Genomic DNA, 27,421 nt, shown 5'->3' with positions numbered 1-27,421 from the left:
TATTGGTTTTAATATTGATGGCTTTGGGTAAAAAGGGAAGATTGTCATATTATGTTTGCAGGAAAAGCAGAGGTAATAGTCTATGTATTATTTATGTGCTTATGCCATTGAATCTAGGCTATAAATGATGAGGCTATATGTATATTTTATGTAGGATATAGATAGATAGATAGATAGATAGATAGATAGATAGATAGATAGATAGATAGATAGATAGATAGATAGATAGATAGATAGACAGATAGACAGATAGATAGATAGTAACATGAGAGATGTTTTAATTGGTGTTTTGAGCATTGGTGTTTTAGTGTTTAATGAAGGAGTGTGGTTGTTAAATGTTCACTATTGTTTGATAAATTAGGTGAGTGTGCAAGCAGGTTACAGTTACAGCAAATAAATAAACATTGTTTAATATTTTGCCAAAGCTGAATTTATTTGTGGTCAATATACTTAAATACATTTACAGTACATGACTAATTTTATTGTATGATCTTTAATTGTATGTGCTGGATGTATAGTTTCTAGTTCACAATGTTTACTACTTAATGTCTTGTGTTTTAAATTGAAAAACAATGTTTGAAGTTGGTTAGTATGAAGATAACGGACAGTACAGTTTAAATGTTTTGTGGTTAACATTGAGAGCAGAGTTTGTTGTTATTTTGTCAGTGAGTTTATGATTACATTTTATACTATACGTTTAATGCTAGTATTGAAAGTTTTTTCAATATACAGAATTATGCAAAGGTTTGTGTTTCGTAAGATGATAAAAGATTTGTACAAGTAATCTCTTAAGCTCAGTAATGTTGCTTTAATTTGACCTGAAATACAGTAATAATGTAGTGTAATATGATCTCTATTGTAACTTTCCATTTTGCTTTTTATATTATAATATATATTTTACATATAATGCAGTTATATCTGGGAGTGTAAAGCATAAGTTTTATTTCCTTCTACTTGAAAATTGTTACTTAAATATGCTTATAATTAAACAATATTTTTGAGGTAATATAATTTATTGATTTAACTGTTTATTGGGTTCAACTAAAAATTGTATTTGTTTGTTAGTTTGCTATTTCTATGTGCATGAAAATGTTTATATTTAAGGCCAAAGTATACTTGTTTGTGTGTGTGTGTGTGTGTGTGTGTGTGTGTATGCTAGCAAATGTGTACAGTTGAACACCCAGCCTTTCAAGTATACTCCATTTGATGTTGAATGCAAAGAGAGCTTTATCTGTGTCCAGTTAAGTTATGGTTGATCAACTTTTTTTCACTTTTATAAACCAAAGCTGAGTTACCTCATACCTTTTTGCTCAGATTGACAAGCACGCATGGTAACAAAAATAGAGTGGTGCATGTACAGTACGCTTACACTGTTCTGATGACACAAATCACATCACACACACTGCGCGCTGTTGATTGTGTACAGGTTAAAATTGAAGCATACTTTGGCCTTTACAATGTATAAAAATTCTAATGTATGTGTAATGTTTAATATTATTGTAAGTTGCTGATGTTTTGATGATAGTAATGTGATTTTATTTTTTTGTTTTTAGATGCCTAAGCTGAAGAGATTTAGAATGCGGCGTGAGCCATTCAACAACAAAAGTAAGGCAGATGTTTCTAATTCTGTTGCTTGTGCTTGTCCAGACGTGGTGGGCATTGTAGCAGCCAATGAGGTTAGACTGAAGTCTGCAGAGGTGACTGAGGAGTTTGTGGGAGTAGCTTGTAGTATAGTTTCAGTTGTTAAGCACAAGCTACATAATGTGTGTACTTGGCGAAAATCTGACATTCAGGACATACGTAGTGAGGGAAGTAAACTGGTCAATGACATGACTAGGTGTAAAAAAAAACCTGAGAGTTATGGAGACTGTCGATTTTCTCAGTGGTTTGGTGGGCAACATGACATTTTCAGTACAACATGCAAAGTAACAATAGAACGATTAATGAATGGAGGAAAAAATGACTTGTATGAGAAATTACAGGAGATTTTGTTTAGTCATGAATCTTGTTTGGTCAACATAAAAGGAGACACGTGTGCTATTGTCAGACATAATGATTTCTATGTTGTTGTTGACTGTAATGTCCGTAACGCATGTGGTTTGGGATCAGACATTGGAACTGCAGTTGTTGTTTTCAACACAAATTGGCAAGACCTATTTTTGCACATTGATAATTTAATGACAAGTCTGAATGCAGAAAACTTTAGTATATGTGGCATCAATGTCAACTTATCATTATCAGAAATGCCACAAGTTGTTTACAATGATACTGTTGGAGAAAACAGAGAATGTACAGCAAATGAAACTGAAGAAATGTCAGCATCTACATTAAATCAAAGAGAAGGTGTTAGCATCCGTGGATCATTTCATCAGGGTGACCGTAAGTTCAAGTGGCCAGGGAAACAGTGTGTTGCGATTAGTTTGGCTGCTATAGCGATGCACAGTGTGCTTAGTGTGTTCTCATGGCAAAGTAAAGATCTAGATAATGCTGTAAATACTGGCGATAGCTTGTATTCTAGTTTGCGTCAAAGTGGTTTAATCAGTGATCCAACAAAGAAAAAGTTGCTGTGTATTCAAGATCTTCCTAAAGAGTATGTGTTTGGTACAACTGCATTCAAATTTGAATATGCTGATTTTGTTTCTGGACATGTAGATGTGGTTGATGGAGATTTTATTAGATCTGGTGCATGTGTGACATTAGCTGATGGTTTGCAAACAATGTTTGAAAAATATGACACATGCTTTTTTACCTTAAATGGCAGTACTATTGCCATTATTAAAGAAAATAGTAGGTTTGCTGTGGTTGATTCTCATGCACGTAACAGTGCTGGAATGGTTGATGGTAATGGATTTAGTGTGGTTGTATATTATAATTCGCTAAATTGTGTTTTGAAGCACATTGAAAATTTGTCTGCATTTACTCGAAGAAACCTGAAGATTTTTGAAATAAGTGGGGTCTGTGTCCTACTTAAAAGCCAAGACAAATCTGATAGTCATACAGAAAGCATAAATGATGAAAGTGAAAAAATTACCTGCAAGGGTAAAAAAAGAATGCATGATTGTATAAATGTGAATGTGGAAGAAGAAAAAGAAATTTTGGTTACTAAACCGAAGAGATTTAAAATACAGAGTGAGCCATTCAACAACAAAAGTAAGGCAGATGTTTCTAATTCTGTTGCTTGTGCTTGTCCAGACGTGGTGGGCATTGTAGCAGCCAATGAGGTTAGACTGAAGTCTGCAGAGGTGACTGAGGAGTTTGTGGGAGTAGCTTGTAGTATAGTTTCAGTTGTTAAGCACAAGCTACATAATGTGTGTACTTGGCGAAAATCTGACATTCAGGACATACGTAGTGAGGGAAGTAAACTGGTCAATGACATGACTAGGTGTAAAAAAAACACTGAGAGTTATGGAGACTGTCGATTTTCTCAGTGGTTTGGTGGGCAACATGACATTTTCAGTAAAACATGCAAAGTAACAATAGAACGATTAATGAATGGAGGAAAAAATGACTTGTATGAGAAATTACAGGAGATTTTGTTTAGTCATGAATCTTGTTTGGTCAACATAAAAGGAGACACGTGTGCTATTGTCAGACATAATGATTTCTATGTTGTTGTTGACTGTAATGTCCGAAACGCATGTGGTTTGGGATCAGACATTGGAACTGCAGTTGTTGTTTTCAACACAAATTGGCATGACCTATTTTTGCACATTGATAATTTAATGACAAGTCTGAATGCAGAAAACGTTAGTATATGTGGCATTAATGTCAAATTTACGTCATCAGATACACCACGATTAGTTTACAATGATACTGTTGGAGAAAAGAGTGTATGTACACCAAATGAGACAGAAGAGATCTCAGCTTCTACAATAAAGCAAAGAGAAAGTGTTAGTAGCATTCTTGGATCATTTCATCAGGGTGACCGTAAGTTCAAGTGGCCAGGGAAACAGTGTGTTGCGATTAGTTTGGCTGCTATAGCGATGCACAGTGTACATAGTGTGTTCTCATGGCAAAGTAAAGATCTAGATAATGTTGTAAATACTGGCGATAGCTTGTATTCTAGTTTGCGTCAAAGTGGTTTAATCAGTGATCCAACAAAGAAAAACTTGCTGTGTATACAAGATCTTCCTAAAGAGTATGTTTTTGGTACAAATGCATTCAAATTTGAATATGCTGATTTTGTTTCTGGACATGTAGATGTGGTTGATGGAGATTTTATTAGATCTGGTGCATGTGTGACATTAGCTGATGGTTTGCAAACAATGTTTGAAAAATATGACACATGCTTTTTTACCTTAAATGGCAGTACTTTTGCCATCATTAAGGGAAATTGTAAATTTGCTGTGGTTGATTCTCATGCACGTAACAGTGCTGGGATGGTTGATGGTAATGGATTTAGTGTGGCTGTATATTACAATTCACTTAGTTGTGTTTTGAAGCACATTGAAAATTTGTCTGTATTCACTAGAAGAAACCAAAACATTTTTGAAATAAGTGGGGTCTGTGTCCTACTTAAAAGCCAAGAAAACTCTGCTAGTCACACAGAAAACATAAATGACGAAAGTGAAAAAACGACCCGCAGGGGTAAAAAAAGAATGCATGATTGTATAAATGTGAATGTGGAAGAAGAGAAAGAAACTGTGGTTACTAAGAAGCCAAAACAATCAATAAAGGAGAGCGCTAAAGTGCTTGAAACAATTTCCAAAATTGATGCAAATTCAGATGATGTAGTTTGTTTGGGCAATGAGACAAATAGGATTTTTAATTTCAATCCACTGTGTACTGAAGTAAAGCAAAAATTAAGTAGTAAACTAAATATAGAGTTTAATAGTGAAAATTTAGGTTTTCCAAGAAACAACAGAAAAATTGGCCATCCTTGTAAAACAGTTAGTATTGTAGGTGATGGAAGTTGTTTTTTTAGGGCAGTGGCACAAGTAATATGTGGTACGCAAAAACCTCATCGGGCAGTTAGACTTGCAGTTGTGAAACATATGGAATTGCACAGTGTGCAATATAAGAATCTTTTAAGATGTCAGTATGTATCTATGGAAGATTATTTATCTAAATCCAAAATGAGGTTTGTAGGATCATGGGCCACAGAATTGGAGATTCAAGCGATGGCTAATTATTTGGGAGTGGATATTTATACATATCATAATGAAAAATGGTTACAGTACAGTTGTATGCATGAAAGAACGTGCAATCAAGGTATATATCTACAGCACTGTAATGAGAATCATTATGAAGTTGTTATTTGTGTGAAACAACCTAATAGCCAGATGTGTTATATGCTGTGCCAGAATGAAGAAAGTGATGTTGGAAAACACATTTGTACCAGACAGCGAGTAAAAATTCAAAGTGAAATTTCTGTGAATCATAAGGAACAAAATCCTGTTACTGGAGATATAAAGAATGATGCATCTGCTAATAAGAGGAAATACTTGAAAAGGTATTTTTCATTAAAAAGAGTAAAGAACAAAATTAAAGGCCAAATTAAGCAACCTGTTTTGGAGAAGTATCATTGCAATGCAGAGTTTCAGAATCATATGAAAAATCTCAATAGGAAAAGATATCACAGCAATCCTTTATATAAAGAGTCATTAAAACAGGCAAGTAAGATCAAATATGCTGAAAACCAGCAACATAAGTGTAAAGTCAATGAGTACAATCGAGTGAAGTATAAAAAGAATGAGCAATATAAAATGAGAGTGAGGAAATACAGTAGGATAAAATACCAGAACAATGTTCAATTTAAAAACAGAGTGAAAACATTCAGTAAGGTGAAATATCATGTCAATGATGAATTTAAAAACAGAGTGAAAACATTCAGTAAGGTGAAATATCATGTCAATGATGAATTTAAAAACAGAGTGAAAACATTCAGTAAGGTGAAATATCATGTCAATGATGAATTTAAAAACAGAGTGAAAACATTCAGTAAGGTGAAATATCATGTCAATGATGAATTTAAAAACAGAGTGAAGACATTCAGTAGGGTGAAATATCATGTCAATGAGGGATTTAAAAATAGAATGAAAACATTCAGTAGGGTGAAATACCATGGCAATGACCAGCATAGAAACACTGTCAAGCAGCGCAGTAACGTAAAATATCGTAATAGTGCATCACATAAAGAAAATGTAAAAAGAATTAACAAGATGAAAAGAGAACAATTAAGACAAAATCAGAAGATTTGTGATTTTGTCAAAAAGACGTTTCTAGATAAAGTTAGTTCTGGGCCAGAATTTGTTTGTTGTGTTTGCCACCGGCTGTTATTTAAACAGCAAGTATTATGCTGTAAAACAGAAAATTATAACACAAATTCAGCAGTGTCACAGATGGCAAAAAAATGTATTACAAAACATTTTTTGCATAAGTGTGGTGAAAATTGTGTTATTCCCTGTGAACTGGCAGATTCATGTAAAGGCAAGCTTTGGATTTGCTTCACTTGTCATACTAAAGTAAAAAAAGGAGAAATGCCAGCTGAAAGTGCAGTTAACAATTTAGAATTGAAACCTATACCTGAAGAACTAAGTTGTCTCAATAATTTAGAGCAACATTTGATAGCTTTGCATATCCCATTCATGAAAATGTTAGCTTTACCAAAAGGTGGGCAAAATGGAGTGCACGGTCCTATTAGTTGCGTGGCAGCTGATATTAAACAAACAACAAATGTTTTGCCTAGAACAGAAAATGAAGGGTCTTTAATTTGTGTAAAGTTAAAGCGGAAGTTGACATATAAAGGTCATTATAAGTATCAGTATGTGGACACAACAAATATTAAACAGGCACTCAGTTGCTTAAAAAAAATCAACAAATACTATACAGATATTGTTTTTAATGATAATTGGTTAAATGAGTTTATTAGACAAGATGATGATGACGATACAAACAACATGGAGGAGACTGAACTGGAAAACACAAATGTTGATGAGGAGTTACACGATAGGCAACAGCACTGTGTGTTTATGGACACTTGTTTGCAACCTGTAGATATTGGACAAGAAGTACTTGATCAGTATTTTGATGGAATCTTGAGCCTGGCTCCTGCCGAAGGGAATAATCCAGTGAAAATGCTTGCAGATGAGACAAATGAAGCTAAATGTTTTCCTGTTTTGTTTCCTAATGGTACTTCAACTTTTTGTGATAAAAGGGCACAGAGATTAACATTGTCTCGATATTTTAATAATCGAATTTTGCATGCAGATGGTAGATTTGCACAAAATATTGAATACATTTTTTATGCACAGTATCTATCAGAAATACAACAGGTACTGTCTAATGTATCTATTGCTTTAAGAAAAGGCCATGGATGTAGTAAGTCCATACCAAGTGAAATGTTCAAAGATACTGAGTCCTTGAGGCAAGTGCTTAATTATGATGAAGGCTATAGATTTTTGAAGCCCATCCGTGGCACTCCGGCATTTTGGCAAGGTGTGCAAAAAGATTTGTTTGCCATGGTCAGACAACTTGGCATTCCCACCTGGTTTTGCTCGTTCTCATCTGCTGATATGAGATGGACAAATCTAATGTCAAGTATTTTAAAACATGAAGGAAGAAAAACAGCATTAGAACAATTACAATGGGATGAAAAATGTGAACTTTTGCGTCGTAATCCTGTAACAGCAGCTCGCATGTTTGATTTTAGGTGGCATTGTTTTTTAAAAGAGGTGCTTATGTCTCCTGTTCAGCCCATAGGGGAAATTGTGGACTACTTTTATAGGGTGGAATTTCAACAACGTGGTTCTCCCCATGTCCATTGCTTGTTCTGGATAAAAAATGCTCCACAAATAGATAAGAATTCTGATGAAGAAGTTGTGAAATTTATAGATAAATATGTTACATGCGAGATGCCCTGTGAAGACGATGAACTGCAGAGTGTTGTAACATCCGTACAGTGTCACAGTAAACGTCATTCCAAAACGTGTAAAAAGAAAAACACAGTTTGTCGCTTTAATTTTCCCAAACCACCATCTATGCAAACATTTATTTGTCGCAGAAAATTAGAAGATGAGAAAAACTTGTCCAACAAAGGTGATAGTCAAAGTGAAAGTAAAAGTACAATTGTAGATGATAACACACAGGTAGAATTTGCTCGAAACATAATGACTGCAGTTAAGAAAGCTATTTCAGAAGAGCAGTTCAGTTCTTTAGAAACTTTGTTTCATAGTGTTGGAATAAATCAGGAATTATTTGAAATGGCATATAAATGCATTAATAATAGCACACACATTGTCTTGAAACGACAATTGCATGAAGTATGGGTAAATCAATATAACAAATTTAGCCTTAAGTGTTGGAATGCTAATATGGACATTCAGTATGTAACAGATGCTTATGCTTGCATAGTTTATATAATTTCATATATTTCAAAGTCAGAACGTGAAATGGGTTTACTGTTAGCTAATGCTCAGCGAGAATCAGCAACTCAGGGTAATTTAGATGCAAGACAAGCTTTGAGGAAACTAGGAAGTGTGTACTTACATAATCGTGAAGTTAGTGCACAAGAAGCAGTTTATAGGTTAACAAACATGCATTTAAAAGAGTGTTCGAGACATGTTCAGTTCATTCCTACAGGTGAAGATACTGTACGAATGAGTTTGCCTCTGAGTGTAATACAAAACAAGTTGCAATCTCAGAATCTAAAAAGTGAAGAGATGTGGATGTCAAGTTTTGTTGATCGCTATAAGAATAGGCCAAATCAAAGCATTTTTGAAGATATGTGTTTGGCCACATTTGCGTCTGAATATCGCGTTGTATACAAAGGTCAATCTTGCGCTAATAAAATTAGGTTGGAAAATAATTTTGGTTTTATAGTAAAAAGAACTCGTACTCAGCCTGCTGTTGTGCGTTTTGCTCGATTTTCAATAACAAAGAATCCAGAAAAATTTTATCTCAGTGTATTACAATTGTTTCTTCCTTATCATAGAGATAGTCAGTTAAAACCAGACCAGTATTGTAATTATGAACATTTTTATAAAGAAGGGAATGTTCGTTTTAGTGATGGGTCTGTACACTTGGTTAAAAATATAGTGGACACAAATAGAGCACTTTTTGAAAAGGATGCAGATGTCTTAGATAATGCACAAACTGCTGTTGATAATGAGGGCATATTAGAAGATGCATGGTGTTCACTTTGTCCTGAACAGCAATTAGAACGTATGGAATGTATACAGCTTAGACGTGAGACTGACCAGCAAGGTGAAGAATATGAAAGTGGTATACCAGATTTAGCAAATGATGATGGGCCTGTGTCTCAAATTGAGAAAAAGGACTATAGTCTGAGTCGCTCAGATGGGTTGAGCTTAATTCGCTCTTTAAACAAAACCCAGATATCTGTTTTCTATAAAATTAGACAATGGTGTTTAAGTAAAATCAGAGGTGAAAACCCTAAACCTTTTCATGTTTTCATTACCGGTGGAGCAGGAACTGGCAAAAGCCATTTAATTAAAGCAATACAATATGAAGCGACAAGATTATTGTCTCAAATTGCTTTGTACCCAGATGACGTGTCTGTTGTATTAACTGCTCCAACTGGAATTGCTGCTTTCCAATTAATGGCTTCTACTATACATCATACGTTTTCCATTGGCACAAATGTGAAGTTGCCATACACTCCTTTGGGAGAAGAGAAATTAAATTCTTTGCGAGCAAAATTCCATGGACTTCAGATTTTAATTATAGATGAGATCTCAATGGTAGATCATAAACTGTTGTCATACATTCATGGAAGATTACGTCAAATTAAACAAACTGGAGACTTCTCTCCTTTTGGTAATGTTTGTGTTATAGCAGTTGGGGATTTTTTCCAATTGCCACCGGTTAAGGGTAAACCATTATATACGGAAGTGCCAGGACTCGGACTGTGGTCTAATTGTTTTACTGTTGTAGAGTTAACACAGGTAATAAGGCAAAAAGACAGCAAATTTGCTGAATTATTAAACCGTTTAAGGAAACGAAGTAAAAAGTATCCACTGAGCAAAGAAGATTTGGAGATGTTAAGAAAATGTGAAACAGGTGAGGATGATTTTACTCCTTTACACATTTTTGCTACAAATGATGAAGTACATGAGCACAACCTAAAGCAGTTAATTAATATCTGCTCAGAGGTTGAAACCATAGAGGCAGAAGATTTTGCCCGTAGTAAGAAGACTGGCAAGGTAGAGTTAATTGCTGGTCATCATATAAAGGTTTACAATACGTGCTTGCCAGCAAAGTTGCTTTTAGGCATACATGCACGTGTCATGTTGATAAAAAATATTGATGTAAATGATGGCTTAGTTAATGGCGTTTGTGGCACAGTAACACACATTGTGCGTACTAATAAAAATAAGTTACCTGAAACTGTGTACATCCATTTTGATGATAGTCATGTGGGATTTAAAAGACGTAAACAATGTTTGGCTGAGCCAGCAAAATTGTTTAACTCAACTCCTATATATGTAGAAGAGGAAAATGCATGCAGGAACGGTGGTTTTCGCCGCCAGTTTCCTTTGAAATTGGCTTGGGCATGCACAGTCCATAAAGTACAGGGTTTAACTGTTGATTGTGCTGTTGTTAATTTAAAAAATGTTTTTGCAGCTGGCCAGGCTTATGTAGCACTGAGTAGAGTAAGAAATTTGTCTGGCTTGACTATTAAAGACTTTAATGAAAAAAGTATTTATTGTAATGAGAAACTTTTTGAAGCGGTACAAGAAATGCCATGTTTTGTGGTACACGATGAGTTATATTTGACAGCACAACACAGCTCTTTTTCAATATTTATGTTGAACGTACAGAGTTTGCGCTGTCATAAACAAGATCTGAATGTTTGTGTTCAACAGTTAAGACCATCATGTATTGCTTTAACTGAAACATGGCTGCCTGAATCCTATCCTGAAAATGTGCAATTGGAAAACTACACATTTGTGGGTCTTTCTCGTTGTGCAGCATACACAAGCAACTGTCCCCCTTTCAAGGATTTGAAAGCACAACAACATGGTGGAGTTGGATTATATACAGCATACGGTGTAGCAAATACTACTGTAACATTTCCAAATCTTAATTTGGAATGCTTGTTAACACACTTCACTGAAAAGGACATATTGGTTGGTGTTATTTACAGGCCTTCAACATACCCTTTGTCTGTTTTTAAACAAAACATAGACAAGTTGATTAATTTAGTATCAACGATTTGCAATAAAGTTGTGCTTGTAGGTGATTTTAATAATGATGCATTAAAGTCCCAATCCCTCTGCACTTTCATGGCAGACAAGGGATATATTCAACATGTTAAAGAACCAACAACTGAGAAAGGAACCTTAATTGACCATGTGTATGTAAAAAACATTGACATTTTTTCAGTTAACACAAGTGTTGTGCCTGTTTACTTTAGCACACATGAAGGTGTTTTTTGTTCCTTTGAAGACATGCACATTTAAATTTGTTGGAAAACTTATCATATGTATAGCTTATGAGTTAAATGACAATTTAAACCTGTTGTTTTAATCTTATTATTTTTGATTAAGTCATGATTTGACTAAATACAGTTCTGGTTATTGATAGAAGAAACAAATTCCATGATGAAACAGGTTTTCTCTTATTAAAGTTAAAAAAAAAAATCATGCATGTTCATTGCATTATAAATATCCAGATTACTGCATGAGAACATTGCTAGATTGTTATTATATTGTTATGTAATCTTTATTGGTTAAATGAATTTCTGTTTACTTGGTGAAAGAAACAAGCACCATATGATGAAGGAGCTTATCTCTTATCATCTGGATCCTTTGTAAGCTGGTACCTCCAAAAAAAAAAAAATAATAATTAAAAATAATAAATAAATCAGTGTTTTGTTTTGTTCATTTTATTTTAAATATCCACATTACTACATAAGACCATTACTTGGTTGCCATTTAATTCGTATGTGCTCCTCTTTATCAGTTAAATTAAGTTCTGGTTGCTTGGTGAAAGAAAAAAGGAACATGATGAAAGAGCTTATCTCTTATCTTCTGTATCCTTGGTAAGCCAGTATCAGGACTTTGTTGTATTTTAAGTGACCACATTACTGTATGAAAACATTACTAGTATAAGAATCCCACTCCAAAAAAAAAAAAAAAAACATAAAAAAAACAAGTGCTTTGTTTTGTCCATTGTATTATAAATGTCCACATTACCGGATGAGAACATTACTGGGTTGCTATTTCATTCTTATGTGTTCCTCTTTATCGATTAACTTAAGTTCTGGTTGTTTGGTGAAAGAAAAAAGGAACATGATGAAAGAGCTTCTCTCTTATCTTCTGTATCCTTGGTAAGCCAGTATCAGAACTTTGTTGTATTTTAAGTGACCACATTACTGTATGAAAACATTACTAGTATAAGAATCCCACTCCAAAAAAAAAAAAAAAAACTTTAAAAAAACAGTGCTTTGTTTTGTCCATTGTATTATAAATGTCCACATTACCGGATGAGAACATTATTGGGTTGCCATTTAATTCGTATGTGCTCCTCTTTATCGATTAACTTAAGTTCTGGTTGTTTGGTGAAAGAAGATGCTTTGTTTTGTCCATTGTATTATAAATGTCCACATTACCGAATGAGAACATTATTGGGTTGCCATTTAATTCGTATGTGCTCCTCTTTATCAGTTAAATTAAGTTCTGGTTGCTTGGTGAAAGAAAAAAGGAACATGATGAAAGAGCTTATCTCTTATCTTCTGTATCCTTGGTAAGCCAGTATCAGAACTTTGTTGTATTTAGGTGTCCATATTACTGTATGAAAACATTACTAGTATAAGAATCCCATAAAAAAAAGAAGAAAAAAAAAAAGAAAAGAAAATTGGTGTTTTTGTCCTCTGTATTATAAATGTCCACATTAAAGCATGAGAACATTACTGGGTTGCTATTTCATTCTTATGTGTTCCTCTTTATCGATTAACTTAAGTTCTGGTTGTCTGGTGAAAGAAAAAAGGAACATGATGAAAGAGCTTATCTCTTATCTTCTGTATCCTTGGTAAGCCAGTATCAGAACTTTGTTTTATTTAGGTGTCCATATTACTGTATGAAAACATTACTAGTATAAGAATCCCACTCCAGAAAAATAAAAAATAATAAAAAAATGTGTAATCATGTTAAATCAACAACAAAAAAGGTTTTATTTTTCTTGCATTGCAACAGCATATGTTAAAGTGTAAATACACATATGTAAAATATAAAATAAGTAACACTTGGTAAGCAGCAATTGCAGGTGTAAATAGTTTAATATATTGTATCAAACCAACTTTTTATAATTAAACATAAATGCATTTGAATAAAGTCATTATTGTAAAAAGGTAATATGGTTATTGTGATTCTTAATTCTAAAAGGCTGTAATTAAATTCATATTAATGCAAATGTACATTTAGCTTGCCAGCCCCGTCTGATGTTGGTTTGGTCCACAAATGCTTGCAGTTGCATATTTATTTATTTATGGAAGAAGGGGAATAAAATCCTTATTAAATCCTTAGCTTTGTGTCTATAAAGGGTTATATAGCAGTATATCTAAGAGCTATGTAAAAAAAAAAAAAAAAAAACATTTTAAATGAACATGCTGTTGCTAATGCAAGTTTTTGCTTTCCCTTTAATCTAAATAATAACAAAAAGCAAAAATACACTGGTAATGGTACTCCAGGTTACCCATCTGGATGGGGTTCAAGTCCCTGCAGTGTACTTGCTTGTTATTATTATTACTTTTATAATATCTAATTCTACACACTACTAAATGCTACTAAAACACCATGACATGTAGCAGTTATGTATAACTTATTTCTTATTTCTTTCTGTTAAATGAGTCAATTATTTTTCCTTAAAATTGTGTATATAATCCAATTTCAGTAGGTTAAAGAATATTAACTTCTGAATTACTTTCATTACTACACAGGATAAAAAATAAATAAATAAATAAATTTAAAAAAATAAAAAATAACTTGCTGTATTCCATGCAGGACTACTTTATCTAAGCCATACATTCATAATACATCTCATAATCTTGTTCTTTATTTACATCTGATGCACAAAATTGCCTAAAATGTTAAGAACAGCAGCTAAACTAATTATTCTCCTTTTGCTATTACTTTCTCAGGATAACAATTCTGAGCTAATTGAGATTACTTGAGCTCCAGTGTGCATCCAGCCTCTAATAAACATTTCTAATGACATCCCCCCCCCCCCAACAAATTTGAAGATATAACACTAACCCCTGCAAGGATTTCAGCTAACGCCAACTGTGAATCAGTATATAAATCTGCTAAATGTTCCTTATATTCTAATGATGATGATAAGAACATGTAATTCATGATGATAACAAAATATATTATTTCTTGATTTATTGCTACTATTTATGCTGAAATACCATCAGTCCCTTTCTGTACAATATGTATGTTAATATTACTTTTCTGCAACTCCTCCAATAACACATTACTCTAAAGCGCTTAATAAGTAAGAATTCATTTTCTAAAATAGAAGTAATTTTGTTAATTTAATTAAATAGAAATGACATACTGTTGGCAAATGTTCATTTACAATATGGGCAGTTAAATATGTAAATATTCACATGCCTATACTGTTATATATATATATATATATATATATATATATATATATATATATATATATATATATATATATATATATATATATATATATATATATAATTCAAGTGTACAGTTTACTTTCATTGCATATTGAAATAAATATTTCTGAGTTCTGTATCAATCTGTGTTGTTGTTTGTTTATTTTCATTTTTCTTAGGAAGATACTTGACCCTTTACTTTCCTTTGTAATAAATGTGCTTATAAACCAAGAACAAGCTATGTATAGCTCTATTTATAAACTGCTTAGTATTGACTATTAATGTTGGGACAAGGCTTTATAAAGCATACACTGACTATTCACTAATGAGTGCAGTTACTATAAAGTGTTACCAATGCATTTACTAATGTTAACAAATTATACATTATTTTATAGTATTATAAAATCATTAAATGACTTTAATGGCATTTGTGAAAGTTCTGCTTGCATTACAATTACATTACATTACTTAATCTGTGAGCTGAACAGTTTTACTGTTGCATCCATGAGATTATGTAAATTCAGATACATGTCATGTCACAGGATGGAATAGGTCAGTATCAAATGAGTTTGAAATTATTATTTGCAGCACAAATAAGGATTTTTAGGATTTTAAAAAAATCCTTAAAACTTTCAGAAAAGGATAAGGCCTAAGGCATTTCATAAACTGTAATAAGAAAAGCACAATTAGCAACAACAACAAATTTTTTTTTTCTTTTTGGTGATTAAAGAGATGTTTAAGTCTCTCTCTCTCTCTCTCTCTCTCTCTATCTGTCTGCCACTCAGCTCATGCCCATCCCCCACTCACACACACACATGCACTCAGTCAGCACACATACATTCCTCAAACAGAGGGACAGAGTGAGTTGAGATGTCTGACAGTTTTTTTATTTTCTTTTAATCATACAGTGTTGTAAAGTCATGAAACTATGCATATGTCCTCAGAATGATTTGATCTCTGTATGATTTTTTTTAAGTGTTTGAAAGCTGCAATTTAAAAATACAAGACAAGTAATGTTTCCCTTTTTTACTGTCATTTCAAAAAATCACCACGACAAAACCGTTCAAGCTAACCAAAATCTGTTCGCAATTTAAGTTCCTCAATGTTTTTTCTTCATGTAGACAAAGTTTGGTGTGTATAGTGTACTTCCCCTGTGAGGAGTATTCATTAATTCACAACTGTAAAATCTAAAAAATACACATTCAAATCAAAATAGCCGACTTCCTGTTGGTCGTAGCTGATGACTGTGAATTAGAAAGTTGTCCGTCTTGAAAAGAACAATTTATGTACCGAGTTTGGTGTCTGTAGCTAAAACTAACCCCCCCACTTTTGACAAAAGGTGGCGCTATAGAGTGCCTCCTTCACGCCCTTTTAAAAGCTTTTGCCAGTGTCTAGCTATCACTAATACTGATATGTGTTTTGAGTTTCATGTAAATCTGAGCTTGTTGTCTGCCTCAAACTCACCATAACAGAACATTCAAGTTTGACACGTTGCCATGGCAACACTATATCAGATATCAATATCCCCACAACAGATTTACATCGGCCGTGTTTTGTCATTATTCTGATGAAGTTTTAAGTAAATCGAGTAAAAATAAGATGCTGAATTCAAAGCATTTGGAAAATGACACACTTCCTGCTGCCAGTTGGTGGCGCTATAACGTTGACTCTTAATAGTCACATATATACAATCGGTATCATACAACGAACAAACCCATGAAGTTTGATCAAATTCAGGAAATGTATGTGGATGTTATTAGACATTTCCTGTTTTTCATTTCTCGCCATAAGTTCTACGCCTCGCCACGGGCAAACCGTTCGAGATATCAAAAATCCCCTCGCAATTTTTCATCCTCAATGTCTTGAGATCATGTTCACCGAGTTTCGTGGCGAACGGGTTGAAAACCTCAGAGGAGTATTTCAAATTCCAGAGCATGCTTTTTTTAAACAGCCCTGAATAGCCGACTTCCTGTTGGGCGGAGCCTATGACATAAAGTGTGAAAGTTGTTCGGCTCAATGAGATCTATAAGTGTACCGAGTTTGATATAAATACATGCAAGTGTGTGTGAGCTATGGTTCAAGAATTCTGACTGTCTTCCAGGGGGCGCTGTAGAGTCCCTGTGCCACGCCCGGGTCCCAGCCTCTGCAGCGTCCTGATGGCCGCAGATTCCAATGTGTGTGCCAATTTTCAAGAGTTTTTGAGCATGTTAAGGCCCCCAAAACACCCCGGAAGGTTTAATAAAAAATAAAAATAATAATAATAATAACAAGAATAATCCTTAGAAGAACAATAGGGCTCTTCGCCCCTTCGGGCTTGAGCCCTAAATATAGCTGCAAGCAGCGATGTTGGGCTCAAGCCATCAGTGCAACGCCACCCCGGTGGCATCAGGAAAACTGTGCCCAGCGGGCATAAGCATTTACAGTAACCCTCTGACAATCAAGTTTTAAGGGATGCGGCAGTTAAAGGGTTAATCCGACCAATCTAGACTTTGAAATCACATACACAGAACAATATATATATAACTTTAGTAACACTTTATTTTTATATTTATAAAAAATGTATAAGGTGTGCATTGTAGCTGACACCTATATGAACACATTGCAATTGTTTTGTGACTGCAAGTCTTTCTTCTCAAATGCTATTGAGCTTCAAATTTGCATTTGAGCCCATGTGAAAAAGTAGCATAATTTACATATGACTTACAGTTTGTTTTAATAAATATCAAACATTCAAATTAATTGTGCATTATAGCTGTCACCTAGATGAACAATTACAGTTGTTTTTATGACTGTAAGTCATTCTCTTCAAATGCTACTGACGTTAGAAAAGTGTATAACAATATTACATGTAACTTTAGAGACGGCCCCTAAATTTGAGACTCTCGAATGTCCAATGCCAAGCCAACTTTATGCCTGTTTTTGTTTTGTTTTTTACTTTATTTTTCTTTTCTCTGTGCCGGATTGCTGATGTCTTTTACCCGGGCATAGATGTCCATCCATCAATTACGAACATTCATCCGCAAATGTCCGAGCGGTCGCGAGCGCGGATGGGAAAATGGCGCATGTTTTATTTTTTTTGAGCTACTGGGATGGTGCCCCCTCTGGGAGTTGGTGCCCTACGAAGACTGCGTATTCTGCATATAGGGAGCGGCGATACTATCTGGAAAATATATTCCTCAAACCGTCGTACAAGAGGAGGTGATGCTAGTACTTCAAGAATCTCTCAAAACCTATCTGTTCATAAAGCCTATATATAAAGTCTTAATATAGTATTCCACAATATGTTGTGCTATTCTAATATTATTGTGTTTTTTTACTGACATTGTTATTTGCTGTTATTTTTTGTTTTAATATTGTTACTGTTGTTACTTGTTGTACGGTGACCTTGAGTGGTTTGAAAGGCGCCTTAAATAAAATGCATTATTATTATTATTATTATTATTATTATTAGCTGTACACTTGATAAAAAAAAAATATATAAACTTATGCAATTGTATATATATATATATATATATATATATATATATATATATATATATATATATAGTGTACAGTTTTCTTTTATTGCATCTTGAAATAAATGTTTCTGAGTTCTGTGTTTGTTTATTTTTTTTATTTTTTATTTTTTTTTTATTTTTTTAGGAAGATTACAGCCTTTAATCTCCTCAAAATAAATGGGCATATAAACCATGAACAATTTAATTATAGCTGTATTTATAAAATGCTTACTAATGACTATTAATTTTGGGAGTAGGCTAGCAACAGTTGATGTTGAGGCCTAAGATATTTCTTAAGCTGTAATGATGAAAAAACAACAACAACACAAAATTGCTTTTTTTTCTGCTTGGTGATTAAAGAGATGATTAAGTCTCCCTCCCTCTCTCTCTCTCTCTCTCTCTCTCTCTCTCTCTCTCTCTCTCTCTCTCTCTGACACCAAGCCCATCCCCTCTCCCACACATTCACACAAACTCAGCACACACACACACACACACACACACACACACACACACACACACACACACATTACCCAGAGGGACAGAGTGACATCAGATGTATGGTAGTTTTTTTAATTTTCTATCATCCATATAGTGTTGTATAGTCATGAAACTATGCATATTTCCTCAGCATGACTTGTCTTCTATGTGTACATTTTGTTGAAGTGTTTAGAAGCTGCACTTAAAAAAAATAAAAGACATTTACTGGTTCCTTTTTTACTGTTATTTCAAAAAATCACCATGACAAAACCATTCAAGCTATCCAAAATTAATTTGCACCTGTTCTGTAAGATAAATTCTTTAAACAGTGGTAAAAGAGGATGTGGTGCTGATCCTTCAAGAGTCACTCCAAACTTATCTGTCCATAAAGCCTATAAAGAATTATTCTTAATACACAGTATTTCACAATACTTCAGCATATTATTCTAATTAAGTGAGGGTCATTTTATCAGTAAAATACATATTATTTTTCTTTGAAAGATTAAAAAAAGGCCATTATTGGTACTAAGAATTGCAAGCTTGATTTATATGTTATGATAGTTTTAATTTTAAGCTGGCTCTTGAAAATGATAAAGCTATGAAACTTGCTGTGCTTCTTTCAAATGATGACTTCTACGTATATAAAAAATTATGAAGAGTTGGAATGAAGAATGTTAAAGATATAGTAAAATAACTATTGTATTTTTTTATGTTACTTTAATAAATCGGTATGGCCACACCATTTAAGGTATCCTAAACCCATTCGCAATTTAACATCTTCAGTATATTGGCATCATGTTGAAAAAGTTTGGTGTGAACTACTTGTGTCTTCTTGGAGGAGTATGATTCATTTACAGGCTGATTTGATCATAAATCCACAATAGAATTTCTGAGTTCTGTATCAGTCTGTGTTGTTGTTTGTTTATTTTCATTTTTTTATTTTTCATAGGAAGATAACTGACCCTTTACTCTCCTTTTTAATAAATGTGCTTATAAACCAAGATCAAGCTATTTATAGCTGTATTTATAAGCTGCTTATTAATGACTATTTAAGTTGGGACAAAACTTTATAAAGCATGAACTGACTATTTACTAAGGAGTGCAGTTATAATAAAGTGTTACCAATGCATTTACTAATGTTAACAAATTAGACATTATTTTACAGTGTTATAAAATCCTTTAATGACTTATAAGCATTTGTGAAAGTTCTGCTTGCATTACAGCTTAGTCTTCATCTGTGAGCTGAACAGTTTTACTGTTACATCCATGAGATTATGTAAATTAGGATAAATGTCAAGTCACAGGATGGAATAGGTCAGTATCAAATGAGATTGAAATTATTATTTGCAGCACAAATAAGTATTTTTAGAATTTTGTTTTTAATTCCTGAAACTGTCAGAAAAGGATAAGGCCTAAGAGATTTCTTAAGCTGTAATGAAAACAGCAATGTTAGCAAAAGCAACAAAAAATAACAATTTAAAATACATTTTTTTTCTGGTGATTAAAGAGATGATTAAGTCTCTCTCTCTCTCTCTTTCTCTCTCTCTTTCTCTCTCTCATTGTGTCTGCCACTCAGCTCATGCCCATCCCCCACTCACAGACACACACACACACACACACTCAGTCAGCACACATACATTCCTCAAACAGAGGGACAGAGTGAGTTGAGATGTCTGACAGTTTTTTAATTTTCTTTTAATCATACAGTGTTGTAAAGTCATGAAACTATGCATATGTCCTCAGAATGATTTGATCTCTGTATGATTTTTTTTTTAAGTGTTTGGAAGCTGCAATTTAAAAATACAAGACAATTAATGATTCCCTTTTTACTGTCATTTCAAAAAATCACCACGGCAAAACCGTTCAAGCTAACCAAAATCCGTTCGCAATTTAAGTTCCTCAATGTTTTTTCAACATGTAGACAAAGTTTGGTGAGTATAGTGAACATTTCCTGTGAGGAGTATGCATTAAATCAGGGCTCAATTTAAATATTCAAATCAAAATAGCCGACTTCCTGTTGGTCGTAGCTGATGACTGTGAATTAGAAAGTTGTCCGTCTTGAAAAGAACAATTTATGTACCAAGTTTGGTGTCTGTAGCTAAAACTAACCCCCCCACTTTTGACAAAAGGTGGCGCTATAGAGTGCCTCCTTCACGCCCTTTTAAAAGCTTTTGCCATTGTCTAGCTATCACTAATACTGATATGTGTTTTGAGTTTCATGTAAATCTGAGCTTGTTGTCTGCCTCAAACTCACCATAACAGAACATTCAAGTTTGACATGTTGCCATGGCAACACTATATCAGATATCAATATCCCCACAACAGATTTACATCGGCCGTGTTTTGTCATTATTCTGATGAAGTTTTAAGTAAATAGAGTAAAAATAAGATGCTGAATTCAAAGCATTTGGAAAATGACACACTTCCTGCTGCCAGTTGGTGGTGCTATAACATTGACTCTTAATAGTCACATATATACAATCGGTATCATACAACGAACAAACCGATGAAGTTTGATCAAATTCAGGAAATGCATGTGGATGTTATTAGACATTTCCTGTTTCTCATTTCTCGCCATAATTTCCACACCTCGCCATGGCAAACCGTTCGAGATATCAAAAATCCCCTCGCAATTTTCCATCCCCAATGTCTTGAGATCATGTTGACCGAGTATGGTGGCAATCAAGTAAAAGACCTATGACAAGTATATCAAATTCCAGAGCATGCTTTTTATAAACAGCCCTAAATAGCTGACTTCCTGTTGGGCGGAGCCTATGACATAGAGTGCGAAAGTTGTTCGGCTCAATGAGATCTATAAGTGTACTGAGTTTCATATAAATACATGAAAGTGTGTGTGAGCTATGGTTCAAGATTTCTGACTGTGTTCCAGGGGGCGCTGTAGAGCCCCTGTGCCACGCCCGGGTCCCAGTCTCTGTGGCGTCCTGATGGCCGCAGGTTCCAATGTGTGTGCCAATTTTCAAGAGTTTTTGAGCATGTTAAGGCCTCCAAAAACCCCCGGAAGGTTTAATAAAAAATAAAAAAAATAATAATAAGAAGAAGAATAATCCTTAGAAGAACAATAGGGCTCTTCGCCCCTTCGGGCTTGAGCCCTAAATATAGCTGCAAGCAGCGATGGCGGGCTCAAGCCACCAATGCCATCGCCACCCCGGTGGCATCAGGTAAACTGTGCCCAGCGGGCACATGCATTCACAATATCCCTCTGGCAGTGAGGTTTTAAAGGATACGGCAGTTAAAGGGTTAATCCGAATCATCTAGACTTTAAAATCACATTCACAGAACAATATATATATTAGTAACACTGTACAATAAGATTTCATTTATAAACATTATGTTAACATGAACAATATTTATATAGCATTCATTCATGTCAGTTAATATTCCAAACTTAAACATGAAAACATTGTTTTATTGTGATTTTTTTCCAAGTACATTTTACCAATTCCAAACCATATAAATCTTAATAACTACCATTATTTTTTATTTAATCATTTATGCGTGCTATACAATAGTCCAGGAAAGCTGGAAGAGAAAAACTCCTTATATTCATGTGTGCAGAATTATTAGGCATGTTTTCTTTTACAGATGAAATGCGCTAAAATAGACTTTTAACTCAAACTGTAAGGTCGAAAATTATGAAATACCCATGAGAAATATCAAACACAAATGCAATACAGAAATGGATAAGTTAAGATTTGACCATTGTACAAAAATGCTGACTGGGTCATGAGGTCAGAAAAGAAGAAGAAAAAAAAAAACAGGTCAAGAAGAACTGACAAAAATAATTGCAAAATAATTAGGAATTAATGTGAAGATTAATTTTTAGTAAATTCTGCAAGACAGACTTTCAGGAAAGGAGGTGGAATAAAAATGAGCGCCTAAATCTTAACCCCGGATTCAGGAAAATATATTCCTCAAACCATCGGACAAGAGGAGGTGGTGCTGGTCCTTCACGAGTCACTCTAATCTGTTCATAAAGCCTATATATAAAGCCTTAATATATAGTATTTCACAATACTTCATGGTATTCTAATTAAATCATTTTTTGGAATCTTAGTTCTCTCAGAGCCTGACACCGAGTAATTCTGGAGACTCCAGGAAAGTGGCAGTTCTGTAAAATGTTGGCGCTGGAGACTAAACGCTCCCTGATAGTTTCACACCTAATTCACTTAACACACACACACACACACACACACACACACACACACACACACATTACCCACAGTGACAGAGGGACAGAGTGACATCAGATGTATGATAGTTTTTTAATTTTCTATCATCCATATAGTGTTGTATAGTCATGAAACTATGCATATTTCCTCAGAATGACTTGTCTTCTATGTGTAATTTTTTTTTAAGTGTTTAGAAGCTGCACTTAAAAAAATAAAAGACATTTACTGGTTACTTTTTTACTAATATTTTAAAAAATCACCACGACAAAACCATTCAAGCCATTCAAAATTCATTCACACCTGTACTGTAAGATACATTCTTTAAACTGGTAAAAGAGGATGTGGTGCTGATCCTTCAAGTCACTCAAAACGTATCTGTCCATAAAGCCTATAAAGAATTATTCTTAATATACAGTTCACAATACTTCAGCTTGTTATTCTAATTAAGTGAATGTCATTTTATCAGTAAAATACATAAAATTCATATTATTTTTCTTTGAAAGATTTCTATAAATGATTTAAATCATACTTGTTTCTACAATAATTATTTAAAAGTAATCCTATAGCTCCATCTGGTGGCCATTATTGGTACTAAGAATTGCAAGCTTGATTTATATGTTATGATAGTTTTAAATTTATGCTGGCTCTTGAAAATGATAAAGCTATGAAACTTACTGTGCTTCCTTCAAATGATGACTTCTACGTATATAAAAAATTATGAAGAGTTGGAATTAAAAATTTTAAAGATATAGTAAAATTACTATTGTATTTTTTTTTTGTTACTTTAATAAATCGCTATGGCCACACCATTTAAGGTATCCTAAACCCATTCGCAATTTAACATCTTCAGTATATAGCTTCATGTTAAAACAGTTTGGTGTGAACTACTTGTGTCTTCTTGGAGGAGAATGAATTCATTTACAGGCTGAGTTTATCATAAATCCACAATAACATTTATGAGTTCTGTATCAATCAGTGTTGTTGTTTGTTTATTTTTTATTTATTTTTTTCATAGGAAGATAACTGACCCTTTACTCTCCTTTTTAATAAATGTGCTTATAAACCAAGAACAAGCTATTTATAGCTGTATTTATAAACTGCTTACTACTGACTATTAATATTGGGACAAGGTTTTATGAAGCATGAACTGACTATTTACTAATGAGTGCAGTTATTATAAAGTGTTATCAATGCATTTGCTAATCTTAACAAATTAGACATTATTTTACAGTGTTATCAAATCCCTTAAATGATTTGTAAGTGTTTTGTAATGATTTTATTGACCTAAAAGCATTTGTGAAAGTTCTGCTTGCATTAGAGCTTAGTCTTGATCTGTGAGCTGAACAGATTTACTGTTACATCCATGAGATTATGTAAATTCAAATAAATATCATGTCACAGGATGTCAGAGGTCAGTATCAAATTAGTTTGAAATTATTATTTGCAGCACAAATAAGGTTTTTTAGGATTTTTAAAAATCCCTAAAACTGTCAGAAAAGGATAAGGCCTAAGATTTCTATGTGAGTGGCTAAATTTGTTTGTTTTTATAACTATAATGCATAAACTATGAAACTATACAAAATGTATAAAAAAGTACAAGTTATTCTTTTCCAATGTTTTTAATTTATTAATTTTTTTTTTTTTTTTTTTTTTTTTTTTTTTTGGATTTACATTTTAAAAAATTAGCCTACGGCGATCATTCTAAACATCTTGAATAAAACCTGTCAATATTTATTATAGACCACTATAACTGTGTATAATCTAACAAACGAGTTTATTATGAAAATAAAAGCGTGTACACCAGATAACTTGGACGATAAAGAAATTGCTAACAATAGTATAATAGAGCATGTTTTAGGTTTTTAGGCGTTTAGATGCAGAAATGGACAAATCAAATGTAAAATAAAATGTAATTGATTTAATTAAATATAGATTAAGTCTTGTTAGAGCAAAATAATAAATAAATACGTACACACATTAAAAAAGCAGCCAAGATGAATGAGTTTAATTTTTTTATATAGATTAAAATTGAAGACAGAAGCAGCTGGTATATGCGGTCACTTAATATTAAAATCCAGTTGATCCACTTCAGATTTAATTCTCAACAGTTTATGTTCACGTGGCTGTTTTCGTTTATATTAGCCAAGCTATTATGTATTTTGAAATAATCTTGTCCGTGATGTGTTCGTTCTTACGACGAAAGGCAGAATCCTGCAGCTCGAGAGATATATGTTATTCTGCCAGTCGCGCTTTCAAATAGTCTTGCACACTTAAACGGGTCACAAACACCTGCATTTAGCTCGTGTTGTGTTATAATGGATGTATTGTGTGCATTTATGGCAATAATTTATTTTAAAAAGCTCTTAAACAAGAATAAATTCGTTAGTTTTGAGCTCTGAGACACTGTGCGCGCTGATCGGAGGCAGTGATTTCATATAGGCAGCCGCAAATATTTCATTTTCACACAAACAGTTCAAAAACATCTTAATTTAGCTCTTGGTGTGCTCTAATTGGTGAATTGTGTGATATCGCTGCAATACTTTATTTTTAATAGCTATAAAACAAGAATAAACTCGTTTTTTTCTGAGCTCATCATTTCACACGCTCCTGCTCAGAGCGGTGATTCATCTCTCGTGTTTCTCACGTATCACTGACCACACATCAATTATTAATGAGCCCTGACCTGATAATAATCATATATGTTGGTTTAGCTTGTCACTGTGAATTAAATCCAAGTATTCATTTGTATTTTAACCGATTTAAAATCGAAACCAAAAGACAGTCTCCTCCCTTTTTTAGTCCGGTAACTGAACCTGTAGGGGCGCTATTTCTCTCAGACAATGGAAGTCTAAGCACACACACTCAAACAGATGCACAGAGTGAGATGAGATGTCTGACAGTTTTTTAATTTTCTGTTATCCATACAGTGTTGTAAAGTCATGAAACTATGCATATTTACTCAGAATAACTTTTTTTTCTGTATGAAAAAAGGTTTTGAAGTGTTTGGAATTTAAAAATGCAGGAAAATTAATAATTCCATCTTTATTGTCATTTAAAAAAATCACCACGACAAAACCATCCAAGCTATCCAAAACCCATTCACAATTTAAGTTCCTCAATGTTTTTTCAACATGTAGACCAAGTTTGGTGTGTATAGTGTTACTCTCCTCTGAGCAGTATGCATTAATTCACGGCTAAATGTAAAAAATAATCCACATTCAAATCAAAATAGCCGACTTCCTGTTGGTCGTAGCTGATGACTGTGAATTAGAAAGTTGTCCGTCTTGATAAGAACAATTTTTGTACTGAGTTTGGTGTCTGTAGCTAAAACTAACCCCCCCACTTTTGACAAAAGGTGGCGCTATAGAGTGCCTATTCCACGCCCTCTTATGAACTTTTGCCAGTGTCTAGCTGTCACTAATACTGATATGTGTTCTGAGTTTGATGAAATTCTAAGCATGTTATATGCCTCAAAATCACCTGAGAAGTATTCCAGTTTGACATGTTGCCACGGCAACAATTTTTTAGATATCAATATCCCCCTTGCAGATTTATATCAGCTGTGTTTTAACATTATTCTGATGAAGTTTGAAGCAAATCGAGTAATAATAAGATGCTGAATTCAAATCATTTTGAAAATGACACACTTCCTTCTGCCAGTTGGTGGCGCTATAACTTTGACTCCTAATAGTCACATATATGCGATCGACATCATACAACGAATAATCTGATGAAGTTTGATTAAAATCAGGAAATTTATGTGGATGGTATTAGACACTTCCTGTTTCTAATTTCTCGCCATAATTTCAACGCCTCGCCACGAGCAAACCGTTCGAGATATCAAAAATCCCCTGGCAATTTTTCATCCCCAGTGTCTTGAGATCATGTTGACCGAGTTTGGCGGCAATCGAGAAAAAAACCTATGACAAGTATTTCAAATTCCAGAGCATGCGCTTTTTACATAACTCTAAATAGCTGACTTCCTGTTGGGTGGAGCCTATGACATGCAATACGAAAGTTGTTCGGCACGATGAGATCTATATGTGTACTGAGTTTCATATGAATATGTGCAAGTATATGTGAGCTATACATCAACATTTCTGACTGTGTTCCAGGGGGCGCCGTAGAGCCCCTGTGCCACGCCCGGGTCCCAGCCTCTGCAGGCTCCTAAAGGCCACAGATTCCAAAGTGTGCGCAAATTTTCAAGAGTTTTTGAGTATGTTAAGGACCCCAAAAGCCCCCACAACTTTGACGAAAAATTTGAATACTAAACCCTAAATAGCCAACTTCCTGTTGGGCAGAGCCTATGATATGCAATACAAAAGTTGTTTGGATTGATGAGATTTATATGTGTACCGAGTTTCATACGTCTACGAGTAAGAATGTATGATATATGGCCCTCCATATTCCAGGGGGCGCTGTAGAGCCCCTGTGCCACGCCCGTGTATCAGTCTCTGCCCGGCCCTAATGGCCGCAGGTTCCAATCTGTGTGCCAATTTTCAAGACTTTTTAAGCACGTTAAGGGCCCCAAAAGCCCCCGAGACGTTGGAAAATAATAATAATAATAATAATAATAATAATAATAATAATAATAATAATAATAAATAATCCTAAGGAAAACAATAGGCCTCTCGCCCTTTGGGCTTGAGCCCTAATAATAATAATAA

General features: G+C 33.9%; 2 protein-coding genes across 2 annotated transcripts; both read left to right on the top strand.

Moving 5' to 3' along the window:
• The first annotated feature begins 1,120 nt into the window (after positions 1-1,120).
• On the top strand, positions 1,121-4,242 carry LOC127971265 (uncharacterized). The gene is made up of 2 exons (XM_052574161.1): positions 1,121-3,746; positions 4,201-4,242. The coding sequence occupies exons 1-2, from the start codon at positions 1,554-1,556 to the stop codon at positions 4,240-4,242; spliced, it is 2,235 nt and encodes a 744-aa protein (XP_052430121.1). The 5' UTR covers positions 1,121-1,553.
• Positions 4,243-4,998: 756 nt separating this feature from the next.
• Positions 4,999-13,468, top strand: LOC127971699 (uncharacterized). Its single transcript, XM_052574907.1, has 2 exons — positions 4,999-5,783; positions 5,946-13,468. Exons 1-2 carry the CDS (start codon positions 5,049-5,051, stop codon positions 11,421-11,423), a joined length of 6,213 nt encoding a protein of 2,070 aa, XP_052430867.1. The 5' UTR covers positions 4,999-5,048; the 3' UTR covers positions 11,424-13,468.
• Positions 13,469-27,421: the final 13,953 nt, after the last annotated feature.

This window comes from Carassius gibelio, chromosome B14 (genome assembly GCF_023724105.1).
Source record: "Carassius gibelio isolate Cgi1373 ecotype wild population from Czech Republic chromosome B14, carGib1.2-hapl.c, whole genome shotgun sequence".
NCBI lineage: Eukaryota > Metazoa > Chordata > Actinopteri > Cypriniformes > Cyprinidae > Carassius > Carassius gibelio.
The sequence above is the reverse complement of the archived record's forward strand: the minus strand, read 5'-3'. Positions and strand labels throughout refer to the sequence as shown.